Here is a 25,120-nt window from a genome sequence, read left to right on the forward strand (position 1 = left end):
AAGGGAGAAGGAGGGAGGGTGGAGGGAGAGAAGGATTGGCAGAAGTGTTTTATGAGTTTCATGTTTAATGCTTTTAACATGGTGCCTCGTTCTCGCTTCTAGAAAGCACTTAGCAGATACAAGCCAAAAATAAATGGCTGTCCGTAGCTGACCAAACCCATGACGGGGTGAAGGCGAGGGATATGTGTGTGCATGTTGTTGTGGTTGTTTATAGCTGTTTTTATATCTGAACTGTAGGAGAGTATTTATTTTACAATAAAAACCATGAGCTATTGATACTTTTTAACCAGAGTAAGAGAAGACACTGCTAAGCCTCTATCTCTCTGAGTCTCTCTCTCTTACAAGACTGTCTTTCTGACACTCTCTGTGCACTCTCTAACCTGATTCCCAGTCAGCTATGCATGAGGCATGAACCTGGTGCTTTCAGAGCCATAAAAATGCAGCGCATCCTCAAGAAACTTGGAGTAAGGTAGACGTCAGCATCATGCAGTTAGCTGCTGCTAAGTCGCTTCAGTCATGTCCGACTCTGTGCGACCCCAGAGACGGCAGCCCACCAGGCTGCCCCATCCCTGGGATTCTCCGGGCAAGAACACTGGAGTGGGTTATGCAGTTAGCAGTTGTACTTAAATAATAAAAGAAAGCGTAGTTCCTTACTTTACAGTCCATATTTTAAGTGCAGAGGTTTATGAGGAGAGGAAAAAGCAGTTTTAAGAGCAGTAGAACCAACTTTATATCTGAAAATAAATGAATACCTGGCTACCGAGTGCAAACAGTTCTGGTTTGCATTGTCATTCCTTTCTCCCTTTTCAGTCAATACCATCTTACAGCACAAAAACATAAGAGCTCAAGACAAAGCATATAGCTTTATTATGGTTTGGTTCAACAAATAAAATCCAGTTTATACGTATAGATTATATTGCAAAGGCCCTTCAGGAAATATGCTATCCATGTTCCAAGTGTAAAAGTAGACATTTTAAGATACTAACACTATTGTAATATTGTTTCATTGTGTGTTTGAGCAACTGGAAACTTTTAACCAGGCATGAGAACTATCTATTGATTTCTAAAATGCCGTAGTATAATGAAGACCAATATAAAGGAATTCTGTAAGCAGAAGGTAAAATGTGTTGGGTAAAATACCATGTCTAAGCACAAAGGTATTAGTTTATGATGAATTGTATTAAAATAGTCAAAACACAGTTGATGGGAGGGTGGGGTACAGAGGGGACTTGAGAGGTATGGTTATGATCTGGTTTTTAGCATAGGTGGTGGGCATAAGTATATGCTTTATTTACCTAAATATTTTCATAAACTCTGTTCGCTAGACTTTCCATCCCAATTTCAAAAAACATAGACAACATTTGCTGTTTAGGGAGGAAATACCATTTCTTAAGTGCTTTTGAATCTCATTATATGAATTCATAAAATGCTAGATTAAACAGGGAGAAAAGAACAAAGCTTGAATATTACTAAGTTGAGAGAAGTGTTGAAAGAATATAACTTTGAAGTTTCCAGAGTGAAACTATCGAAAAAAGTCACCTTTCCCTTTTATGAGTAATAAAATCATGACATAAAAACAGATCTTTCTCAGTGATCTTCTTCCTTGTACTGCGCTTGTTCCCTCTTATTGAATCTTCTTGGGCAGAATTGTTTGGTCGTTTGATAAATGTATGCTAAGATGTGCTTGGCAGCATGCTAATAACAATTATAGGGACTTAAGTCCTTTCTTTTCAGCTAGTAGCTGGGGAGACAAGACTTTTAAGCAACCAAGAAAGTGTTAAAAAGCCAGATAACCTGTTTGAGACTCAAGAGTACAAAAAAGAATGCGAGTCCTCACGAAGCCACGTATGTTCAGTGGCACAAACAATAGGCACTACCAAGCTGCAGATGAAGGAAGGCCTCTCTAGTTGACGGTGGTTGGGGAACTTTGAGAGCAGGTGTACTTCCTGAGGATTGAGAGGACCTTCCAGGCAGTCCTGTAGCTGAAGGCGCTGTAGTGAGGACAGAGGCTTGGCCCAGGGAGCTTTCGGGAGCTAGAAGATGATTCTGTCGTGTAGGAACAGGGCAGCTGTTCTGAGTTTGTGAAGCTGGGACTGACCTGTGAACAAGTCCCTACCCCAGGGGGGAGCATCTGTCGCACTCAGGTTAGCAGCCACAATTCCTCCTGCTCTCTAGATGGGTTTCCACAAATGGTCTCTTCCACTTCCAGATTCATGACGGACGCTGCCCGCCGAGAGCAGGAGTCTCTGAAGAAGAAGATCCAGCCAAAGCTCTCGCTGACTTTGTCCAGCTCCGTGTCTCGAGGGAACGTGTCCACGCCACCTCGCCACAGTAGCGGAAGCCTTACTCCCCCAGTGACCCCGCCCATCACTCCCTCCTCTTCATTCCGCAGCAGCACCCCAACTGGTGAGTAGGTTGGCCCTTAAGGGGGGTGTGTGTGTGCGCGTGCATGCTGTACTGGGGGCCAGGCGCAGATCTTGCTTGAGATCCACCTCTTCTTTGACCTTTTGTTGATTCATTCATCTATTTATTATTAAAGATATAGTTAATAAGTTATCATTTATAATGTGCATGTGATAATGGTTTTATAGACATGCTTTCAAGCCTTTACCATTTGTTACATATAAAGTGATGCAGTGTGTTGGGTTTGCTTCAGTCAAGTGGAGAAATAGATCAAACAAGATCGATTGTGTTGATTATTGCCATGTGTTGATTATTGTTGACGCTGAGTGATATATACATAGGGGCTTATCATCATACCAGTCTCCCTAGTTTTGCTTGTTTAAAAGCTTTTCTGTGATAGAATGATCAATTTTTAAAACTCAGAATCCCTCTTAGCACCAGACCTGAGTTACAGTAGTGAACCCAAGGAGACCAGTCATGTGCTTTCTGATGGGCTGAGGCCTAGTAGATGTTGGCATTCTAGGGGGCCAAAAGGAATACTCTTTCTTGTCTTCATCTCCCAAATGGAAGCGATTTGAAAAATAAGACTCAAAGGTAAAAAGTAAAATCAACTTTATTACTGCATAAGGCTAAACTGCAGAATAAAGCTACGATCTGTAACAACTGACTTCTTCCCTGAGTTGAACTTATTCCCAAACATTCCTCCTAGGCTTGCCTGTGTAGGAGCAGACCAGCGTGTGCCCAGGCACGGAGCTAACCAGCACAGAACCTTCTCCCAAGTCAGAGATCCACTGGTCAGTGGTAGAAGATGGTAGAAAGAGGCTGGAAAAGTCCCTCCTCTTCTTTTTCCCATCTGAGAACAGAGATTATATTTCCCCTCACTGCTGTATAGACAGGTATTCATCAAAGAAATACACCAGTAACTATAACCTTGTAACTCAGTGATGGGAGAGAGGTTTGACCGAATCAGGGAAGACTTCCCCAAGAGGGAGAGAAGGAGCATGCAGCCAAGAGGACAGCATTTTTCAAAGGCTCCATGAAGGGGAACCTGGCAGGTCCCAGGTTACTGAAGGTCGACCAAGTGGTGGTGAGGTGTTTGTTAGATGAGGCCAAGGAGGTCTGCAGGGCCTGGGGCTCTGAGGATGGTATTAAAGATTCTGGTTCATACTAAGGGCAGAAAGAAGCCATTCAGAATCATGCTATCACTCCCTCAGTAGTATCCCCCCTTAATGGTAGATGAAAATGTTTATTTTCTCTTAGAGTTTATGTATTTCTCTTTTATCCAGCTCTCATCAAGGGAAGTGGCAGCAGTCCTGTTTCTCAAAGTGTGCTTCAGAATATGACTTTCGCAAAATGGAAGTTGAGGAAAAGGGTTCCCTAATAAGTTTGAGAAAGTGTGATGGGTTAGACAAAGGTTCAGTTCAGTTCAGTCGCTCAGTCATGTCCTACCCTTTGCGACCCCATGAACTGCAGCACGCCAGGCCTCCCTGTCCATCACCAACTCCCGGAGTTCACTCAGACTCACGTCCATCGAGTCCATGATGCCATCCAGCCATCTCATCCTCGGTCTTCCCCTTCTCCTCCTGCCCCCAACTCCTCCCAACATCAGAGTCTTTTCCAATGAGTCAACTCTTCACATGAGGTGTCCAAAGTACTGGAGCTTCAGCTTTAGCATCATTCCTTCCAAAGAAATCCCAGGGTTGATCTCCTTCAGAATGGACTGGTTGGATCTCCTTGCAGTCCAAGGGACCCTCAAGAGTCTTCTCCAACACCACAGTTGAAAAGCAACAATTCTTCAGCGCTCAGCCTTCTTCACAGTCCAACTCTCACATCCATACATGACTACTGGAAAAACCATAGCCTTGACTAGATGGACCTTAGTCAGCAAAGTAATGTCTCTGCTTTTGAATATGCTATCTAGGTTGGTCATAACTTTTCTTCCAAGGAGTAAGCGTCTTTTAATTTCATGGCTGCAGTCACCATCTGCAGTGATTTTGGAGCCCCAAAAAATAAAGTCTGACACTGTTTCCACTGTTTCCCCATCTATTTCCCATGAAGTGATGGGACCAGATGCCATGATCTTAGTTTTCTGAATGTTGAGCTTTAAGCCAACATTTTCACTCTCCTCTTTCACTTTCATCAAGAGGCTTTTTAGCTCCTCTTCACTTTCTGCCCATAAGGGTGGTGTAAACTGGTTTATTCAATACAGGGTTTTAATATAATACATTGTTATTCTCCAGGAGGAGGATTTAGAAAACTTTCAAACTCGTCACTCTGATTATCGGCGCTCTTTTTCTAGGGGCGTCTCGGTGGGCTCATGGTTGAGAGGGTACCCTGTGTTCCATCAGGATTGGGCATTTTGAACACAGAATAGGTGTGGGAGGCAGACAGAGTTCCTGCCTAAGCTTTGCCCCTTACAGATCACTGGTAATACCCATTATTTAGGTTTTTGTGTGAGAGTTAAATGTGATTGCGCACACATGCATTGAACATTCAGTAAATGTTCATCCCTGTGGTCCAGTTTTCAACTAGCTGTTTCAGGAGTAGAATTGGAGATCATTCTATACAGGAGGAACTGGGTTCATTTGTGTGGGCATTTTTCCCTTCCCTGAGATAGACCACCATGTTTCTCTTACATGTCTTTCTGTGAAGATTTACTTTCCAGGATTTCTGCTGACATTTACTGGTAAATCTAAGGAATGCCACGAGAATGTAGTGTGATTCTTCGATTCTCTTTTCTGAGCATTTCTATGAATATTTATTCATATGCCATGTGAATTATGGGGACAGTTTTATACTTGGGTATGTTTTATACCTGACTTAATATGGATTGACTCATGGCCAGTACCAGATAACTATGACTACCCCAATTAGTAATGGGAGTTTTAGAACCCCATGAAAATAAAGAAAGTTTAAAAGTGAGAGTTTATTATTTTTCATGTAAGAATGTTTGGAAGAAATGGAATCATTTCCTCTCCTTCAGACATAAAGAAATCTTTCTGACACCTTGTCTATTTTAGCAATTTCCTACTGAGAGAATTAATTTATGTTGTGGTAAAGATGTATCATTTTCAGTCTGTCAAGATCATTGCTAAGTTATTTGCTGCTTGAAGAACATTCCATGTAAACATCAAAAATTAGCAGGGGAAATGGTTTCTTAAACCCCTACCCTGTACAATTTTGATTGTGTACATTTTTCAATGTTTGAAATGTTATTTTACCTGTAGTTAGAGAGATCAGCTTATTTTGCCTGACTAATGTGGTTTCAGTCACTTTCATTGCCAGGTTATAAATAATTTTCCATGTTTCTACCTCCTAAATTCACTCTTCCAAGTTTCATATTCAAGATGCATTCCTGGTACAGAAGTAATAGTCATCTTGCAGGAAAGTTCATTTATAAAGTATTCTTTAAAATATACCATCTTGACTAGACAGAATCAGATCTCAGTTTCATCATAGAGTTTCAAGTATGTCTTAGGAATTCTTAGAATTAAGATTGATTTTGTGATTTCTAAAACTCTAGAGAAATTTTCTTTTCTCAACTTTTTCATTTCCTGTCTTTATTTGCTTTGTATTCTTTTTTAATGTATTTTTTAGTGTTCACTTAAGAAAAGCTTTGAACGGTTTAAATCATGGGTCAACGTTGTTTTTTATGAAGGCACGGGGGCCTCTGTGTCAGCTACTCAGCTCTGCCACCATAGCAGTGAAAGCAGCTATAGAGCTGCAAGTGGACAGTCTGTGCTCTATAAAACGGAAAGTTTCTGTGAAACCTTTTTTACAGATTTGGTCCATAGGCCATAGTTGCCAGCCCCTGATTTAAATTATAGAGATAAAGAATTAAAGATATATGTGATTACCATGTATAAAATATAGTCATCAAGGACCTACTGTGTAGCACAGGGAAGCATACTCCATGTTTTGTAATAGCCTATACCAAAAAGAAACTGAAAATTAAAAAAGATCTATATATATATGTGTGTATGTGTATCACTGAATCACTTTGCTGGAAAGTGTTGGCTGGATTTCTGGTTATAATAGCACTGCTTAGTCTCTCCTGGAAAATACTTGCATATATATTTTGGCCCATCTAGGGGGAAAAAATTCAAGTAACACAACATTGTAAATCAGCTATACTTAAATTTAAAACATATATATTAAAAGTGAAGATAAACATGATTGAATTCACTGAAAATAAAGTGTTAAAACAGTTCATACCATTCTCCTTTAAAAGTAGTAATAATTACTGAGGAAAAGCAACCTAGATTTTTTACTATGTATGCTTACTGTATGCTTTATGTATGATTACTTAATCCTAGCACCAGCCCCACTGAAACAACATTATTAATTCCCATGTACAGATTAATACCTTTTAAAATTTTATTTTAATTGGAAGATAATTGCTTTACAACATTGTAATGTTTTTTGCCATACATCAATATGAGTCGGCCATAGGCATACCTGCGTCCCCTCCATCCTGAACCCCCTCCCACCTCTCTGCTCACCCCATCCCTCCAGGTTGTCACAGATCACCTACTTTGGGTGCCATATGTCATATGTCAAACTCCCATTGACTATCTAATTTACATATGGTAATGTTAATACCTTTTTAAAAACTCTTTAGACCTTCAGCCACTTAGCTGCCTCAGTTGCTAACTTGACACTTCTAAACCCAAAACACAAAAAGTCATTAAGTTATTGTAACTGTAGTTTACTCTTATTCACAGTAACCCTCACTTTTAACCCACTCCACCAGTCAGATAGCAGATCAGAACTTGAAGAACTTAATCGATTTAGTTTATTCAAGGTTTCTTTCAAGGGTGAGTTGGAGCTGACTCCAGGCAGTCAGTTGTTAACTATTCAGGCTTGCAGACCAGTTGTTAAAGCTCATCCTGAAATTGGTCATGGTGGGAGTCTTAAACCTCCCTTTGCCTGGGCTCTACTCCGAGACTCTTACTCAGTTGATGGATCGGGCATTGAGAGTTTTCTTGAAGCTCTTGCTAGGTAATTCTAACATACAGCCAGAGGTGGGAAACCACTGTTTTTAAATGCTGGGTCCCATCTTGTCAGAGCTGTGTGTTTTCTTGCCTAGGTTAGCCTATTTCCAGTTTGCTTGGAGAAAGATTGCTGTAATCTACTTCCTTAGCCTCCAAATGTGAGTCCAGTGGGACTAAACAGATGCTTGCTTATGTCTTAATGGAGAAGCCATGGAAAGAGTTGGCTGAATTTCTGGTTATAATAGCACTGCATAGTCTCTCCTGGAAAATATTTGCATATATATTTTGGCCCACTTGGGGGGAAAAAATTCAAGTATCAAACCAGAGAAAGGTACCCAAGGAAATTAAACCAATTTTTTTGTTTTCCTATTTCAGCAGCCTATAATGATCATGAAGTAACAAATTATATCTGTTAATCTGTAGTTTAAGTTCCTATCGTGCATTATGTCATTTCGTTTCATATTCCTGTGTCTCCTGCTATTTGGCGTGATAGTAGATCTTTACCATTCCCTTATGGCTTTGGCAGTAAGTTACTCAGATTATAACTTCGCAGTTCTCAGGAGCTGCTAATAAACAGCAAAATCATTTTAAAAAGTAAAGTATTAATTTCACCCTCAAGATGGAAATTACTGCCATATAGCTGATAGAACTGACAGAATTTAGCTCAACATTTAGAAGCTCTGCTGTAAGAATTAAAGATTTTAAAATTAAAAAAAATTTAAAAAAAAAAACATTTAGAAGCTCTGTCTGAATGGAGCTGAGGTGAACTTTCCCCCAATCCCTTTATTTTTAGAAAATAAACCTGAACAACCTTACTAAAGGGAGAAAATCTCAAGGAATAAAAGATAACTAAAGTAAGGTCTAAACTCACACAATTCCCCCATCCCCACCCCAAAGAAAAGAATAAAACGGAAGGAAAAATCTCAGAGAGATAAATCCTGTCCTATTTAACCGTGGAAAAGGAGAAAAAACTAAATATTTTAGCCTGACTGAATTTTGTGACCTATTTATAATAAATTCCTAAGGCCGGGATTTGGTGTTTCTAATGGATTCTTCCCTAAAGAGATGAATATCTGGACAGTGCCTGAAAAACATTCCCTAAACTCTTCCCATTGAGAAAGTAGCCTTGATTTATATTTCCCTTTTCACATAAATGTGTTTACTTAAGCTGGAGAATGACTTCATGTTGCTCTACTATCTGGCTTACATTATATTCAGGGTCACAACACACCCTTTCCTGGCCTATGACTTGTTTTCTTATTTGTTTATATACTGCTTTGTTCCAGTCATTGTCCTTTCATCTTCTTTATTGATTGACTTGTAAAACCTTCATCCTGCTTCCTGAGAGTTATGGCCCAGTCTTGTCACTAATTTTGCTTCCTTCCCCACCGTCTTATGCAGCTACTTATTTATAATCTGTTACAACTCAAAGTGTAGGAGAGCAGCAACAAGATAGTAATTACAAGTATTTTTCTCAACTACACCACCTGCAAGAGACCTTCCCAAACAAAACATGTTTTTGACTTGAAGAAAGCAAATCAAATCAGTGCCAGTCTATATTAGTAGATTTTATCTTTAGAGTTCACAGAAACTTAATCACCATTTGTTTACCCCACTTTAAAGACAAAAGAAATTGAGGCTCATTTAAATGAAACCTTGCCCAAGTTCAGTCATCCCCAGTTGAGTGGCCACTGTTTTCCAGAGCACCAAGACTGGGCATCTTCTCAGTTCATGTAATTTACTGAGCATCTATTTTGTTATAATCATTGTTCCAGGTACTGGGAGTACAAAAAAGCAGAAGGTGTAGCCCTTATGGATTAGAATTTACGTCTCTTAGTAGAAGCAGGTTATACACATGTGGAGCAAATACGTAATGAACATGACATACACGCAGATGGACCGGTTTATTGGTTAGATAAGATAGAGGTACTCATGGGGTCATTCTTTCCTTACTGTTTTAAGGCAGTTATAAGCAATATATTCACATCCACAAAATGTCTTAGAAATTGTAAGTCAGTGTAAATTCCTAAAGAGTTGGAATCAGGTGAGATCAGGGGGAAGTGATTGGCGGCAAACAACTTTAGAGCATGATCGTTATGGACTGCCAGGGGATTCATAAGCAGACCCAGCTATGTTGATGGGGGCATAGTTATGGAAACCTGGAGTTTTCTGGAGCACCTTCTGAAACTCTGGGAACATTGAGGTAAAGTGATGAGAGCTTTTGGCATCAGAGGGATCAGGATTCAAATTTTTTTCTTCAGTTTGAGAGATGGATGATCTTAAAGCTTTGCAAGCCTTGGTCTCCTGTATGCATTGGAGACAATGCCTACCTTCCCATGAGGATTAATGAGGTAAAGTTAGGGATGGAAACAGCTACTTACGTTAATACTGTCTCTCCGTAAACCTCTGGTTAAGAAAGGTTCTCCAGGGCTTCAGAAACAAGTGATTTTGGCTGAGCAGTCCCACACTGCGTAGTTACCCAAGAGGAATGGAAGTATATGTCCACAAAAGACAGGTGCAGGGATGTACAGGACAGCGTTATTTGCAGTAGCCCTGCGTATTAGCTGGTCTGTCTCCAAGTACAGGGATAAACAGATTGTGATCTATCTGTACAATGGAATACTATTTAGTGACTTTAAAAAAAAAAAACCATGAATGAGTCTCAAAAACATTATACTGAGTAGAAGGAACCAGACACAAAAGAGTACATTTGAAGTTCAAGTAGAGATAGCTGATCTGTAACAGTGGAAATCTGAACAGCAGTTGACTCTGGGAACAGGAAGAAAAAGTTCTCTCCTTCCCGAGAACTTTCTGGACTGATGGATATAGTCCATATCTTGATTGAGATGTTGATTACACAAAGGTGTACATTTATCAAATTCATTGAATTAGGCACTTAAAATCTATGCATTGTACTTACCTCAGTTAAAAAAAAAAAAATTGTTGGCCCAGGCAGAAATGAGGCAAAGGAGCCCACAACTTCCACTCATTCCCTGAAAGAGCAGAGAGCATTTCCTCTACTGTAAACAAGCCATTTAAGAAAAAGGGAGGTACATATACGCAGTAGTTTGAAGAAGAAAATCTCTGGAATTTCCTCTCCATTGAAGAAAGACAGTGAAATCCTTTATTCTCAGCTTTCAAACTCTGCAGAAACAATAGTGTGGTCAAGTAAAAACAATTGTACACTTATTAAATGAAGAAGAACTAATTGCCAGACACTGGGACACAGTTAGAATTAGTTGATGATTCAAATGTTTCCAATAGAAAATTATAGCATATCGATCTTCCAGATCCAAAATACTTTGCTTTCCATGAGACAGAATTTTACAAGAAAGAAAAATTAAATTTTTAATTTAAATTTACTTTTTAAAAATTAAAAACTAACACTACCCAGTTTCAGCCCCTGGATATCCTCTGAAACTCTAAATGAACTCCATTTCTGTAATGGGAACCCAGTTAATAACAGCGTATCTTCAGATTTAGAATTTGCAGTAACGGCCATCAATAACTTATCTTCTAGTGACAATATTTTTGAGGCCTGCCATCTTAGCAGTATCATGCTTAACCATTCACATTTAATTATAAACCTGAATTTCATCTCTACTGTAACTGTGTTATTGCTTAATCAAATTCAACAAAAATAATATGTCCACTGTTAAGAATTCCCACAAGAAATCTTGACAGTCTTTACATCATGTTCAGGCATGTTTCACCTGGTGCTAGAAACGTAGTTCACAGTGTGGTTTTGGCCCTCAATCATTGTTGCTCTTTCTATGTCCCAGTAGGGGTCTCTGCACTGGCCCAAAAATGTCAAGAAATATCAAAAGATAAAGTTATTTTCAAGGGCACACCCCCTACCCCCAAAAAGAATGCAGTCTCTTTAAGCTAGGGTCCAGAGCTCATTCATATGCCAGCTCCCATCAGTACACACTTTGACTAATTTTCCTCTGGAAGCAAGTACCAGAACCGAAATAGGAGTGCTAAAGAGAGCCACATATTGTAAGCATGGAAAACGGCACGGATTCCACTGAAAGCACAAACAGGCAGACACCCAGTGCTGCCACACACCTCTGCTGCGAGGCTGACAGGGATTTAACACCTGATGAATTCGTAACCCCGCCAAATGTGTGTGTTTCCAAAGAAGCCTTTTCATTTTCCTTCCCATCTAACACAGCATATTAAAATCAGACAAGCCCTTTCATCTTCGTGGGTATCACAGCAGCAAACTGATTTTAATGTCTTTTCCATGTGGGTCTACTTTTAACAATAAAGGGATCCCCAGGCGCACCCAGCTGCACAGCATTAGAGACAGAATCTGCAAAAAAAAAAAAAAAAGAGAGAGAGAACACTTTAAGCTAATTTGTCCTTGCTAAAAAGACTATCCAGGTACAGAATCTCCCTGGATCTGTCTCAGGGCTTTGTTCAAAGTCCTTGGAAAAGCACTAAAAGCAAAGTGGCATCTGACAGGAAGGGAGAAACAAGCTGCTGGGACTTGTCTGATACCTAGCAAGGAAAGGATGCTGGCTGTGCACCTTGAATCTCTTACCACCAAACTCAGATAGTTACTCACTCCTTGGAAAACGGGATGCTGGTGTTAATTTATAGTCATCAAAGCAGCAACAAGTTAGCTTGATCTTATCAGATCAAAGATGTGTTCATACTCCACTGGGCTGAATTTTCTTTTTAACCTAGCCAACTCAGGCTCTCTTTGGTATGGAAGAATAAAACATAACAAATCACCCCAAGAAACTAAAGTTGGTTGGGAGACCACTGTATAGGAATTTAAGATCTAATCATGATGTGCTTGCTGTGTTTTCTACCTAGATACCCAATCATTATTATTTTCTACAGGCAGAAAAATAAAAGCAGTGGCCAAGGTGTTCCAGATGCTTACAGACCCCAAAATAGGTCACTCAGGGAAATTGTTTTTCCTCTTGTCAAAATAGTTTTGAGTAAAATAGCTACAGGGCATCTGTCCATGGCCTTCCAACCAAGATATATCTTTTTGAAGCCTGGCTCTAGGAGGACTTTTAGTTTTCAAATAGATATATTTTCAAAATTAAAATATTTTCAAGTAACGAAATAAGGGTAAAGTGGGTTTCTCTTATAGCAAATAGTGGAAATGGTATTTTCCATGTAAGATATTTTGAGCTCTTTCTATGCTATATAACTGGATCCTAGTGAAAATCATTGTCACAGTATTTAACTTGAAAGCAGTTCTAAACCTGATAGTCCAGGATTAAACTCCGTGCTTCCACAGAAGGGAGCCCAAGTTTGATACCTGGTCACGAAACTTAGATCCTGCAAGCCGCAGGGCACAGCCAGAAAAAAAACTTTTTAAAATAAAATTTGTAAAATGTTTAAAAAAAAAAAAAAGAATAGGGGACTTCCCTGATGGTCCAGTGGTTAAAAATCCACCTTGCAGTGCAAGGACACCAGTTTGATCCCTGTCCCTGGCAGATCCCATGCACCGTGGAACAACTAAGCCCATGGGCCACAACTGCTGAGCCTGCGCCCTGGAGCACGGGAGGTGCAACCGCGGAAGCTCGTGCACACCTGGGGCCTGTGCTCTGCAGCAGAGTAAGCCACCGCAAGAAGAAGGCTGTGCACCGTGCCTGGAGAGCAGCCTCTGCTCCCTGCAACTAGAGAGACCCGCACACAGCAAGAGACCCACCAAAGCCAAAAGATAAAAAATAAATCCTTTTTTAAAAGGGTAAAAGAAGAAAGAGAACAGTTGCTTAAAGTCTTAAATTCAGGGGTGGAAAGGACCTCGACACGCTTTTCTGTTGGCCATCCTTTTCCAGTTTGTCTGCCAGGCAGAAGTGTACTGTGTTACTCCAAGGCTCCAACAATTACCAGGACCAGTGCCAGGCATTCAGTTTAGGGTATCACTTTTGAAGCACAGTCATGATCCTATATCTTGAACAGTACCACCCCCCCCCAACCAAATGACACCTTTAAATGGCCACTTTCTAATTTAAGAACTTTGCATAAACTTCTAGGCCATTATTGTGTTAACAGTCTCCCTAAAGTTCACCTTGATGAAGTTCATTTTGGCAGAGCATGCCATTGCTACCAGCAGTATTTCACTGCCATTAAAAGGAAACAGGCTTTGAAAAATATTTAATTAAAGCCACTTGGTTTCAGTAATATACATGCATATAATTTAGAATATGCTATGCTATACCTAAATTGTTTTTGTAAGACTAACAAAACTTGACAAATGACTAACTTTAAAAGCATATAATTAAAATGTTACAGCTCAGTTGTGAGTGAACTGCCAGAGGACGCCTGCCTGGGGATGTTTGTGACAGGCTAGGTGGGTTCCCACCACCACCTGTGGACAACACACCTCAGCCTGGAGGCTTTTTCCTTCCCCCTAGGAGATGAATAAGCCCTTTTTGGAAACTAAAACCATAAAATTAAAATTATGAAGTAACTGCAAATATAAAAATTGGGATTTAAAAAAAATTTTAATAAATCAGAGTTTCTGGAATAACTATATAATAAGCATGCATTGCAGAAACATAAATATACCATTGGTAACTAATACATAGTACTTGGCAAGTAAATTGCAAATTAAAAGTTTAGTAGAATCCAGTTAACACATTTGTAAATAATCTATAGTGCTGTGTTTCCTGAAATGAATAATAAATATTCCAAAAAGGATTTTTTTTCGAGGGGAGGGCTCACAATAAAGACCTATTTCCTGGCATCATCAAAAAAGGAAGATTTGCCAAGACTAGAAAGCTTCTCCTTTGCCATGTAAAAGCCCTTTATCTAAAGCTATAAATGTGGCATAGTAATGGACATTGTCATTTTCTGTCAAGCAAGGAGGACAAACTGGAAAATGAATTATGTTATAAACTGGAAAGTAGCTTCATTTTCATGGTAGCTCTTTAAAAATAACATCTCACAGCCTCCTAGAATTTCTGTTCACTTAGTCTGTATTTTCTATTATGTAATAGTACATTTTGGAAAGGTGACAGGGCTGAAAAGTGAATGGATATTTTTTTGGAACATTTTGCCTCTCTCGTCATCTAGAAGATGGCCATTTGTGGCTCCTTCTGAGTGATATTTCAGATTTTTGTCTATAAAGTGCTTTGAGTGGCCTGAATTTATTAACCTAATAAGCCATATTGTTACCTGGGTGCCTGGGCCTGGTTAATAGTTGTTGTTGACTCTTCTCATTGACAGACCAAGATAATGAACAGAACCTACATGCCGGTCCTTGGCAGACTGATAATAAGTCATCTTCCCTCACCCACTGGAGCTCCAGGACTTAGAGTTGGCTCAGAGGACCAGAGCCTGGGATTAAATCTGAGGTCCTGGGTTTGGTTCCTCTGTGAGCCAATTCACTTGGCTCCATCCTTGAGCCCTGAATTGTGCCCTTGAGGCTACTTGAACGCAGCCCCTTCGAATCTCTCAGGAAAGAGATGGTGGAGATCTGGTAAACTCATGTAGGACAAATCAGGTTCCCAAAGATTTGCCTTTCCCTCTGGCTTGGCCCAGGGGGTCAAGGTCAGTGTCAAAATAAAACTATGAGAAAAACCAACTCAGATAAACAAGGTCCTACTGTATAACACAGGAAACTGTGTTAGATATTCGGTGATAAAACATAATGGAAAAGAATATGAAAAGGAATGTATATGTAACTGAGTCACTTTCCTGTACTGCAGAAATTAACATAACACTGTAAATCAAGTATACTTCAGTATTAAAAATAAAAGCTCACAGTGTGTGCCTGTGAAGCACTCTGGATGGCCTCGGTTTATTCAGTGACAAAGCAACAGTACTGCTTTGACATGTTCATCCCCATAGTCTTTTGTGTTCAGTACAGATGCCCTCAGAATAGTCAAAAGAAGACTGACAGAGGAGTTGGTGAAAATAAATGTCTTAAGACAGGCGAAGCCTCAAACCACTCTAGTACTTGTTGCTAAGGACAGAGATTCTGTGACTTGGATGGAAGGGGATCGCTTTCACTTCCTGCTCCCCTTAAAGTGATGGTCAGAGAGCAAGGCCCGCCCCTCCTCCACCTCAGGGCAGAGGATTCCTGGGAGAGTGGTGGGTGATGTGGCAACTTCATTGCATCAGTTGTTGCTCCTTAACACCCTGAATTTAGGAGATGCTTACTGCCCCAAACTCCTTCTGATGAAAGGACGCAATGGAGAAAAAAAAAGGCATTAAAATAGCATAAGATCTTAACACTGTGGAATTTTAGAACCAGAAATATGCGTCAAGGTCATCTTGGCTATTGCAGTTTATAAGTTATGACCAGCATTTTTTAATATAAGGAAAGAAAGAAAATAGGGTGCTGCACACTTAGTAAGGATAAATACTGTCTGGGGAAACTTTTAGTTTCATGTGTATGTGTGTGTACATTATTTTCTGAGTTGTGTTTTGTTTTGTTTTTTTTTTACTGAATCATGGTCAGAAAATTTGAAATCCAGTTATCCAGATTCACCACTTCATACAAGTGTAGTGTAAAGTCCAAGGTTGTGTGGCCAAATGGATCAAAAAAGTACCAAGACCCGAGCTTCCTGATTTCCAGCCCAGTGCATATTCCTCGCATTCCAGCCACAGCAAAACACTGAGTGTGTCTGATCATCAGCTGCGCTGTAATCGCAGTTCTTTGTTCAGGAGGCTTCATCAAGCTGTAGCCATACAGTTCTTCCGGACCTGCAGATCCTGGAATGTTCCCAGACTCCATCCTCAGAAAGAGCACAAGGTCCTTCACTAGAGCTTAGTCATAAAGAGAGGGGGGGAAATCGTGTTTCTGTGTGCCTTTGGGGCGGGTAGAGATTTCTCTCTGATCAGTTATCCATCTTAGGCAGTAACTGAGCGCCCAGCCTGCAACCCCATCATTAGATACCTCGGTGAAGTGAAGGTGGGAAGAGATACAGTCTACGCCCCGAGGGACTTGAGGGGAAAAGAGAAGACGCTGTGTCACAGTGAAGATAGGAGTGAGGAAGAATGTGGACAGGAAAGCAGGCTCTTTTGTGGGGAGAGCGTGTGGTCTAGAAGGGCTTCTGGAGGTGACCTCCCAGCAGAGGCGCTTTTGCCTTTGGATGAGAACCTTGCCAAGTGCAGGCTTGATCTCCCTTCACAGAAGCCTATTCCCCCTCCCCTCCCCTTTCCATATTTGTCACCTAAATCAGAACCCAAGGGTTTCTAGACAGGTGCTTTCCCTTGGCCCCTTCCTGCGGTAGGTGAAAATGATGTCTTCCAAGTATTGAAGAAACAGGTACCACCACCTACCTCTCTGGGTCCCATAAAAGCTGAGGTGAAAATAGTTGTGAGCTCCTCTGGGTTTTAGCACTGTGAATCTCTATTTTTGGAAGCATTTTACCCCGTACCCAGTTCAGACCATTGTGTCTTTACTCATTTGCTTCCAGAGATTCAAAGTTGCTGAGAAAGTTGAAATGGTTTTTGTAAAAGCAGACAGATGGCCGGTGTTTCCCTGTCCTTAGTGAAGGCACGGCTCTCCCAGTCACAGTTCTGGGCAGCCTTCATTCTTTGTTATCCCCCAGCACCCCGAGTTGATCTCTCTCACTAGCACTCTTGTTCCCTTTTCCTGTCCTTGTTTTGACAGGGAGGAAAGTAAACGTAGCCAGTGATAAAGCCAGGAGTGTGGCTTTCCAACCGCAGCCTCTGCCAGAGGCTGGCGCCCTCCCGGTAGCTTGCCCTCTGAATGGTAATTAGCTGGATGGGAATTTTCACAGGGGCCTCCCCCCGGAGCAATTTTGCCAAAGAGTAACCCTCTTGTCTAGACCGTACAAACCCATAAAGTCATCAGCTAGCTGGGATTTCCAAGCTACAGAGCAGTAATAGAAAAGCCTGCCTCTAGCCTTGGAGGGATTTTCAGTATAGAGTGCTCATTGTGGAAACCTGCCCTTCACACAAGTGCACAGACCTCTATCTGAGAAGAGGGATGGAAGGTCACCCACCACCTCCGTCATCCCCGGGAAGACACCCGCTCCGCATCTCTGCTGTGTTGGAATCTACACAGCCTCACCCTCGCCTTGCATTTTAAACCCAGGACACTCCTGGCTTTCATTTGTGCAGTTGGTTTTTGAGCACAGTCCAACTGTGCCTTTTAGTTTCCTGCTTGCCAAAGCTAGTTATTAATTAGTGAGATAAAAGCACTGTAATGCTTGGCATTTGAAGAAACTAGGCTGCTATCACTTACCCAGAGAGCAGTGAAGAAAATTCAGACTTCAGACCCAGTGCTCCACCATTTTCGGGGCTTTGCAAAGTTTTGATAGCTCTTACGACAACAGCATTGATGAGACTGGAAAATGGAAACACACGCTTTGGAGGGGGTGGTGCAGAACAGGCAGGGGGTGTCCTGAGCCCCCTCAGATCTCTCCTAAGCCTAGGCGTAACTGAACTCTATCAAGTCCTGCGCAGTTGGTTTTTCAGAAACAGTGTTAAAACAGATCACCTAAGGAGGAAACCAAATCCAGAGATACAATTTATGGAAAGAAAAATCAGTTACAGAAGCAGATAGAAGAGAGCTCCTCAGGTGTCTCGCCAGCCTGGTGAGGGGCATTAGAGTTAGCGCTGTGTGCCCGCCTAGAGGAGTGAGAATGCAGGGTTAGTCTCTGCATCAGGACGCCTGGAATGTGTTCGTGGGGCATTAGAGTTAGCGCTGTGTGCCCGCCTGGAGGAGTAAGAAATGCAGTGTTAGTCTCTGCATCAGGGCACCTGGAATGTGTTTGTGGGGCATTAGAGTTAGCGCTGTGTGCCCGCCTGGAGGAGTAAGAAATGCAGTGTTAGTCTCTGCATCAGGACGCCTGGAATGTGTTCATGCTTCGTGTGCATGCTGAGTTGCTCAGTCATGTCCAGCTCTGTGCAACCCAACGGACTGTAGCCCACCAGGCTCCTCTGGCCATGGGATTATCTAGGCAAGAAGACTGGAGTGGGTTGTCATTTCCTCCTCCAGGGGATCTTCCCGACTCCTGGGTGCTTTGCTAAGCATGTTATTCACGTTCCCATTTTATATATGAATGGAAACCAGACGTTCAGAGATGTTAACTGACTTACCCGAGGGCACATAGTAAGATTGGGTATCTGGATTTTAACCCAGCTCTGCCTTTCTCCGGAGCGCACTCCTGTGAGCTGTCCTCTCTCTGACTCCTGACAATGTGATATAGGACTGTGATCCATTTACGTGCCCTTCAGCAATACTAAGGAACTCCTTTGCTCCTAGAATATTTGTTTTCAGGAGACAGATGATGAAATCCGCACAGAATGCCAGGTTGCCTGATAGAGTCAAGTTTGGTGTGTACACAGCCTTGGGGTGGGGAGTCACAGGAGGCTTTTTGGAGGGAATAATAGCCAATGTGAGTGTTAAGAATGAGTACCTCCTAGCCAGATAAAAAAGAAGGGAGTGTATTCAGCTGGCTGGTTCAAATGGGTGGGGAGGGAGAAAAATGCCCAGGAGACAAGAGTTTGCCCAGTTGTGTAATGTGAAGCTGTTGGAGGACTTTAAGCAGGAGACTGTCATGGTTGGGTTTATAGTTTTAAAAGATTATTATTCTGACAGATGAATGAATGTTGGGTGGGGATATCTACTGAAGCAGTGGGAGAGACGGCAATAATGGGACCAGAATAATGAGGGGACGTGGGTGGACTCAGGATACATTGGAACAGAGCCTGGAGGGCTTGCATGAGCATCTGGAGGAGGGAAGAGAAGAGTGACTCCTGGGTTCTTTGCCGGAACAACTGAGTGGACGGTGGAACCGTTTCCTGGGTTGGGGGTTGGGGCACAGGAGCAGGTTTTCTAGGGTGGTGCACAAGCAAGAATTCTCTTTTAGAATAAGAAAAAAGAAAATGAAGTGACTTGGTCGTGTCTGACTCTTTGTGACCCCATGGACCAGGCTTCTCTGTCCATGGAATTCTCCAGGCAAGAATACTGGAATGGGTTGCCATTTCCTTCTCCAGGGGATCTTTCCGACGCAGCAGATTCTTTACTATCTGAGCTACCAGGGAAGCCCTTAGAATCAAAACATGACCTTAAATCACCCACCAACCACCTCTGTCGTGGTACACTGTATTTCAGGAGTTCCCTGACTCTCTCAGTGACCTTGGAGCATCTTAAAAATATGGATTCCTGGTACCTGCCCAAATTCCAGAAATAGAGCCAGAAGTTGGCAGCTTCCAGCAGCTCCCAGGTACCTTTAGCATTGCCAGCCCACTGCGAGTCCAGGGACGTCGTCTGAGAACCGCTGCTCTGTCTCACAGTTGCCAGGGCCAGTCGTGATGGTCTGAAGGCCATTTGAGCAATAGTGCTGCCCAGATGTAAAACCTGTGTTGCCCACACCATCTCTCCCATCTCTCCTTCCCCAGTGAATCACAGGCCACTTCCCCTGATAGGTCATCCAACTAAAGGTTTGCTGACCGGCCTGGTTCAGGCTGCGCTGTTTTGATGATGTTCCCACGATGTCAGGCATATCCTAATAAGTGGGGAACCCTTGAAAGAGTAGTATTTCCCAAAATGACAGGAATGTTCCTGTATATTCATGTTTTTCCTAAGAACCCAAGACTCTGATATCTGTCTGAATGGTCTGGTCCTCATAAATCTGTGGGTTGGTTCTGGAAATCCCACAAGCTTGGGCTTTCTTGAGAGATTTATGGCCCTTCCTGTGCGTCGGGGCCAGGAATAACATCGCCGCTCCCTCGGCACTTCTGGTTTTCATCCCTGAGGGGGTGGCAAGGGAAGGGAAAGGTGTGCTGAATCAATACCACTTTGAGAGAAGACTGTCCAGACTTATTTTCCAAAACCTCAGAAAAACCTCCATGTTCTGTTAAGTATATAACAGTGTTCTGCCCTCTCCCCGCCTCTCCCTGGGGTTTCCCTGGCCTCATCTCCTCTCTGGGCTGGAATCTGTGGTCAGGGAGCTGGCTTGAGCCCACAGACACACTGCAAGATGGGACCAATCCCCTTGAGCAGTGGCCTTAGACCTTTAGCAGGCAAAGTGATGCTGAACTTTTAGATAAGCTCATTGACACTGTGTTTTAAGATTTTTCCAAAATAATGTCATTTCATTTCCTGTCACCCTGACCAAGAAAAGGGACAAACTAAGATGGCCATTCCAATTATATTCCCACACCTGGCAAATCTGTTTGATCAAATTACATGTTATGTTGATGGAAGGCAAATATGACTGATTTTTAGTCCATATAATACTTGACCCAAAGTATCTGCATATACCTTAGCAGTATATCAGACAAGAATTTAAAAATGTTATACCAACTCTCTAGAAGGTAGATGGCCAGGAAGCTGGGTCTAATGACTATGACTGGCAGATCCAGTGCTGAGGTCTGCAGGAGATGCAGAGATGAGTGAAGAAAGATCAGTGCCTTCAGGGAGATAAAAATCTAGTTGCAAAGGAAGATGAGTGTGCAAATAAAGTTCCTATCAGACCCTGAACCTGAGAGCCTTAAATTACGTTTATAGTGGTTAAAGAAGTCACTTTTACTTGGCAACAATTCAGTTAGCATTTCATTACCTGGGGAAAGTCGCTTTGCAGTGAGGTGTTTAAGGATGAGTGCAGATAAGGGTTAGAGGGTGGGGGTTGTATATTCCAAGATCCCAGACTTAGCTGGGTAACACAGAGATGGTTTGGGGACCAGTGATGGTTTCCACACCAATTTGATTGGTGTATTGGACTCACAGAGCATACATCTGGGTATAAGAACCTTAAATGCTAGGTTAAGGAATTTGTGTTTAATAGACTTGGCAGTGGGGAAACATTTTTAATAAAAGAGGCAACTCTTGCTATCAAACAAGAGTGATATTATGAGGCTCTTTGGGGGAATGTTAACTAAGCAGCAGAAGGAAGATGACTTGGAGGGCAAAGAGGCTGGGGGCTGATCTATCAGGGAGGAGGTTTTTTTCAATAGCCAGGGTGAGGGTATGGAAATAGATTTGGTTTTCTTGATGAAGTTTCTGCATGTTGGACGGGAAATGACTTGATGTAGAAGACTTTCCAGCACTGTTCTGCGTCACCCACGAATCCCTCCCGGTTGATAGAAACCTGCCCACTGGCTCAAACAGAAGTAAACCTCGCAGACATTGGAATGTTTATGTTCGGCCCAAAATGGCTCTGGCTTTTTACACAGCCGTAAAGTGTATTTAACTCCCAAATATAAAACACTTCTTGACTACTGTTTCATAGCTTCATAAAATGGGGCTCAATTGTGTAGGTGCTCTGTGTTGTCATCCCCTATCTTTCTACGCAAATCTGTTTCCTGAGATTGTTATTCCAGCGGAAAAAAAAATTCAACCCAGCATAAACTACCTTTTTTACAAGCAGCCGTAAGAAGCAAGCCCTGAAGACAATGAGGAGCCTCCACATTTATATTTTTAACCCAACATTACAGCTCTAACTTGGAGGGATGCAAAATTGCTTTAATTATGAATGTTTTTCATTGTGGTTGTGAGTGTAAGTCAGTAACAGATGTTCATTTTCCCCCAACTCAACTGTTTTTAATTCTTTCTTGAACATGAAGAGAGAAATCTTTAAACATGAGCCAAAGTTCAATTAACATCCCTGGCTGAGGGTGGAAAATGCCCGACTTTGTTTTTTTCTCAGCTATATACCTGCTTTTGCTGCCTGTGCCACAGAGGACCAGGGGAAAGAGTCCAGCTGGCACGGGTTTTATGACTGCAAAGTTAATTTGCAGAATAAGCCTTGGGCGGGAGGGGTCTGTGCAACCTTTTATATATTTATTTATTTACTCTCTTTCAGGTATAAATAAAATTGCACTGTAAAACACTGCGGCTTAATTGCAGGAAACCTTGTGCATTTTCTCGTTGTTGCTAGAGTTCTGCGGGTGGTTAAGAGCCTGCGTTTTCTTTATATGGAGTTGTAGCAATCTCGTGTAAGAATATGTTTACAGCCAAGGTGTGTGACTTGGTTTATCGTGTTTTTCCTGTGCTCTGTGGAACAGACGGCTGTTCATTATTGAAAGAACTTTTTCTGCAACTCAGAGTGGTTGTGGGGGCAACATTTATATGAGAATGCAGAATGACTTCCAGAGTCTGCGGCACTCTAACTAGAAGGCCCCAGCAGCACCCAGTGCCCTGATCTGACAGCAGTTTGTTTTAGACCCTAGAGGCACAGATTTCGGCTGCATTTTCTGCGGTGCCTCCTGCTGACAGAGCACATGCCTGTGATGAGTTTCCGTTTGATCATGAGGCAGAACCACAACTTCATACATTCGTTCTGAAACCCACCCCAAAAGATTGGCACCATCATATCATTTACATTTGTGGTTTCGCTTTCTAAACTTTCACCTTGTATTGGGTTGGCCAAAAAGTTTGTTAGGGTTTTTTCCATGAGATGTTGTAGAAAACAAACTTTTTGGCCAACCAAGTATTTTATTTGATTTACTGGCAGTGGGTGTAGGGAGCACCCCCACAGCTTTCAGGATCTTAGTTCCCCAACCAGGGATCAAACCCAGTCCCCCTGCAGTGAAAATATGGAGTTATAATCACTGAACCACCAAGGAATTCCCCACTTTAACCTTTTAGAAAAAAAAAATAGCCATGTGTTTCTCCTGGATGCTAAAACTTGAAAGTTATGCCTCTGAAGCCTTCTGAAAGGGCCTCTCATAAATGCAGTGTGCAGGTTGCTTGGGTTCTGATGACGTTGCCCACGCCAGAGGTTTTCTTGTGTCTCCCCAAAGGTTCGCTGAATATTAGTTCATTAATCCTCATTTAGGCCACTGGAAAATGCTTCCTTTATAGTCTGTGACAAGTGGATTATCCCATTAGGAAATCTGTGGATGACATATGGCTTATGGGACTTGCAAAGAGTCATTGGTTTGTCTTTGGATAAAAAGGAACATCCTCCTGATAGGGGAAAACCAATTCAAGGGAAGTAGTAGTTAGTAGACGTGAGTTGAAAAATGGGAGGTTGGCTAGGGTTGTAATAATCACATTTGCAAACATCACCCTCCTTTGGCACACAGCACTGGCTGCCTCTCTGAAGTCGACCTTATGCCTCTGGGCCAGGATGGATTTGAAAAATGGATCATCTGGGTTTAGTGCCGGCCACAAATCAGACTCCATAGCAGAGGAGGAGGAGGATGGGGCAGTAAAGCTGTTCAGTGGCGTGAGAACTTAGAATTGAACATTCTTACCTTCATCTTTCCCTTGACATTAGAGTGACATTTAGAGAGAAGTGTGTCAACCTCCTACTCCTTGAATATTTGTGATTCTGAATCTGTGCATACAGATCATGGTTGAGGGTCATGTGGACTTGTCGAAACTACCTCAGAAGCATCGATTTCAACCTGTAGTTTCCAGAACTTGCTCTCTCAGTATCATGAACCGTCCCTGTGAGATGGAAGTTTCTGTTGTCTGGCTTGCAAATGATGGGTTTTCTATATGTTTAATTCAGGCAAGCCACTGACAGGACATCAGGCGAGGGAGGAGTCCAGGACCTGGCTGTTGGAGTTTTGCCCTTGCCTGGACCTTTGCTAAATATGTGACCGAGGACAGGTCACCTCCCCCAGCCTCAGTGCATCTGTCCTCAGTGACGTCTCCGTAACAGGGGAGATGGGCACAAAAGACCTGAGGTTGTTTCCAGGTATCCTTGCAAGGTCTTGCAAGGTATCCTTTTATGACCTAGCATTGACAGCTTATAAAGGCCAAGCGTGGGTGTTTTAAAGTCAGTTGGAAAGTAAGTACAGACGGTACACTCAGGACTTAGAGGTGTAGGAGAGAAGCTCAAAACAGCCCAGGCTCTTTGGGAACCTAAAGCAGAGCTGGAAGGCATTCATGACAGGAGCAGGTAGAGACCAGAGCAAGGGAGTAGGGCAGGAGCTGAGGGAGATGCTGAGTTAGGGCCGTGAAAACACCTCCTGTCGTTCCCGAGGAGAGAAGCTGACGGGTTGGGGGCAGGCGTGGGGGTGGGGGGCTCTCTTAATGAGGCTAGAGGGCTGGGGCCAGCTTGTGGAGGGCCTCGGAAGACAAAGTACAGAAATTCCAAATAAAGTCTTCCTTTATTTTGCATAGAGGATCAGATCTTGGTACAGAAATACCATTTCCTAACTGTAAACATGAAATAAATGGCAAAAGGACAGTGAGATGGTATCTTAGGTCACTGGGTTTCTATTTTTTGTTTTTTATGGACAAAGCCTTCTTCCTCCCACATGAAAATGGCAGGTGGGGCGTCTTCCTGACCTGCTCTGTCCCGAATCATTTTGGAAAATGGGCCAGAAGCAGTTCCTCAGCACCCACCCCACCTCCATGGGATTTGCACACAAGGAAGCCACCCAAACAGAAGCCTCTCCTGCAGTTTGATAGTCCGTCTTGGAGACTCTAGAGAGGAAGGGGAGGAGTCTGTTTATGCCACAGTTCTGTGGGTCCACTTTGGTGCCTTCAAGATATAGCTGTCTAGGGTCCCAGAAATCTCTGGTCCATCCTCATCCGTTATATTAAAAATTCCCAGACCAGTCACAGGCAGTAACAGACACAATAGAATTCAAGTGCCTGATGATTTTGGAATCCAAACTGTAAATATATCATCCATCACATTTCCGTGTGAGTTTGGGCCAAGCAGACAGATCTTTTGTTACTTCTGTTGCAGCCTGTCCGGGGACCAGTAGGTGTGGTTTATTAGGCCAGAACTGTTCCTGTTTTCAACTATCAATAGATGTCTAATAATAAACCCTTAGTCTTGTTACTAAGCCATGGGAAAACATCTTGT

General features: G+C 42.3%; 1 protein-coding gene across 1 annotated transcript in view; it reads left to right on the forward strand.

The window, feature by feature from the left end:
* The window catches only part of JAZF1 (JAZF zinc finger 1), a 331,860-nt gene that overhangs the window by 278,982 nt on the left and 27,758 nt on the right, over positions 1 to 25,120 (forward strand). Inside the window, exon 3 of the mRNA XM_015095333.3 lies at positions 2,210 to 2,406. Within this exon, the coding sequence (XP_014950819.2) occupies positions 2,210 to 2,406 (197 nt within the window). The remainder of the gene's footprint in view (positions 1 to 2,209; positions 2,407 to 25,120) is intronic.

The sequence above is a fragment of the Ovis aries genome, chromosome 4 (genome assembly GCF_016772045.2).
Source record: "Ovis aries strain OAR_USU_Benz2616 breed Rambouillet chromosome 4, ARS-UI_Ramb_v3.0, whole genome shotgun sequence".
Lineage (NCBI taxonomy): Eukaryota > Metazoa > Chordata > Mammalia > Artiodactyla > Bovidae > Ovis > Ovis aries.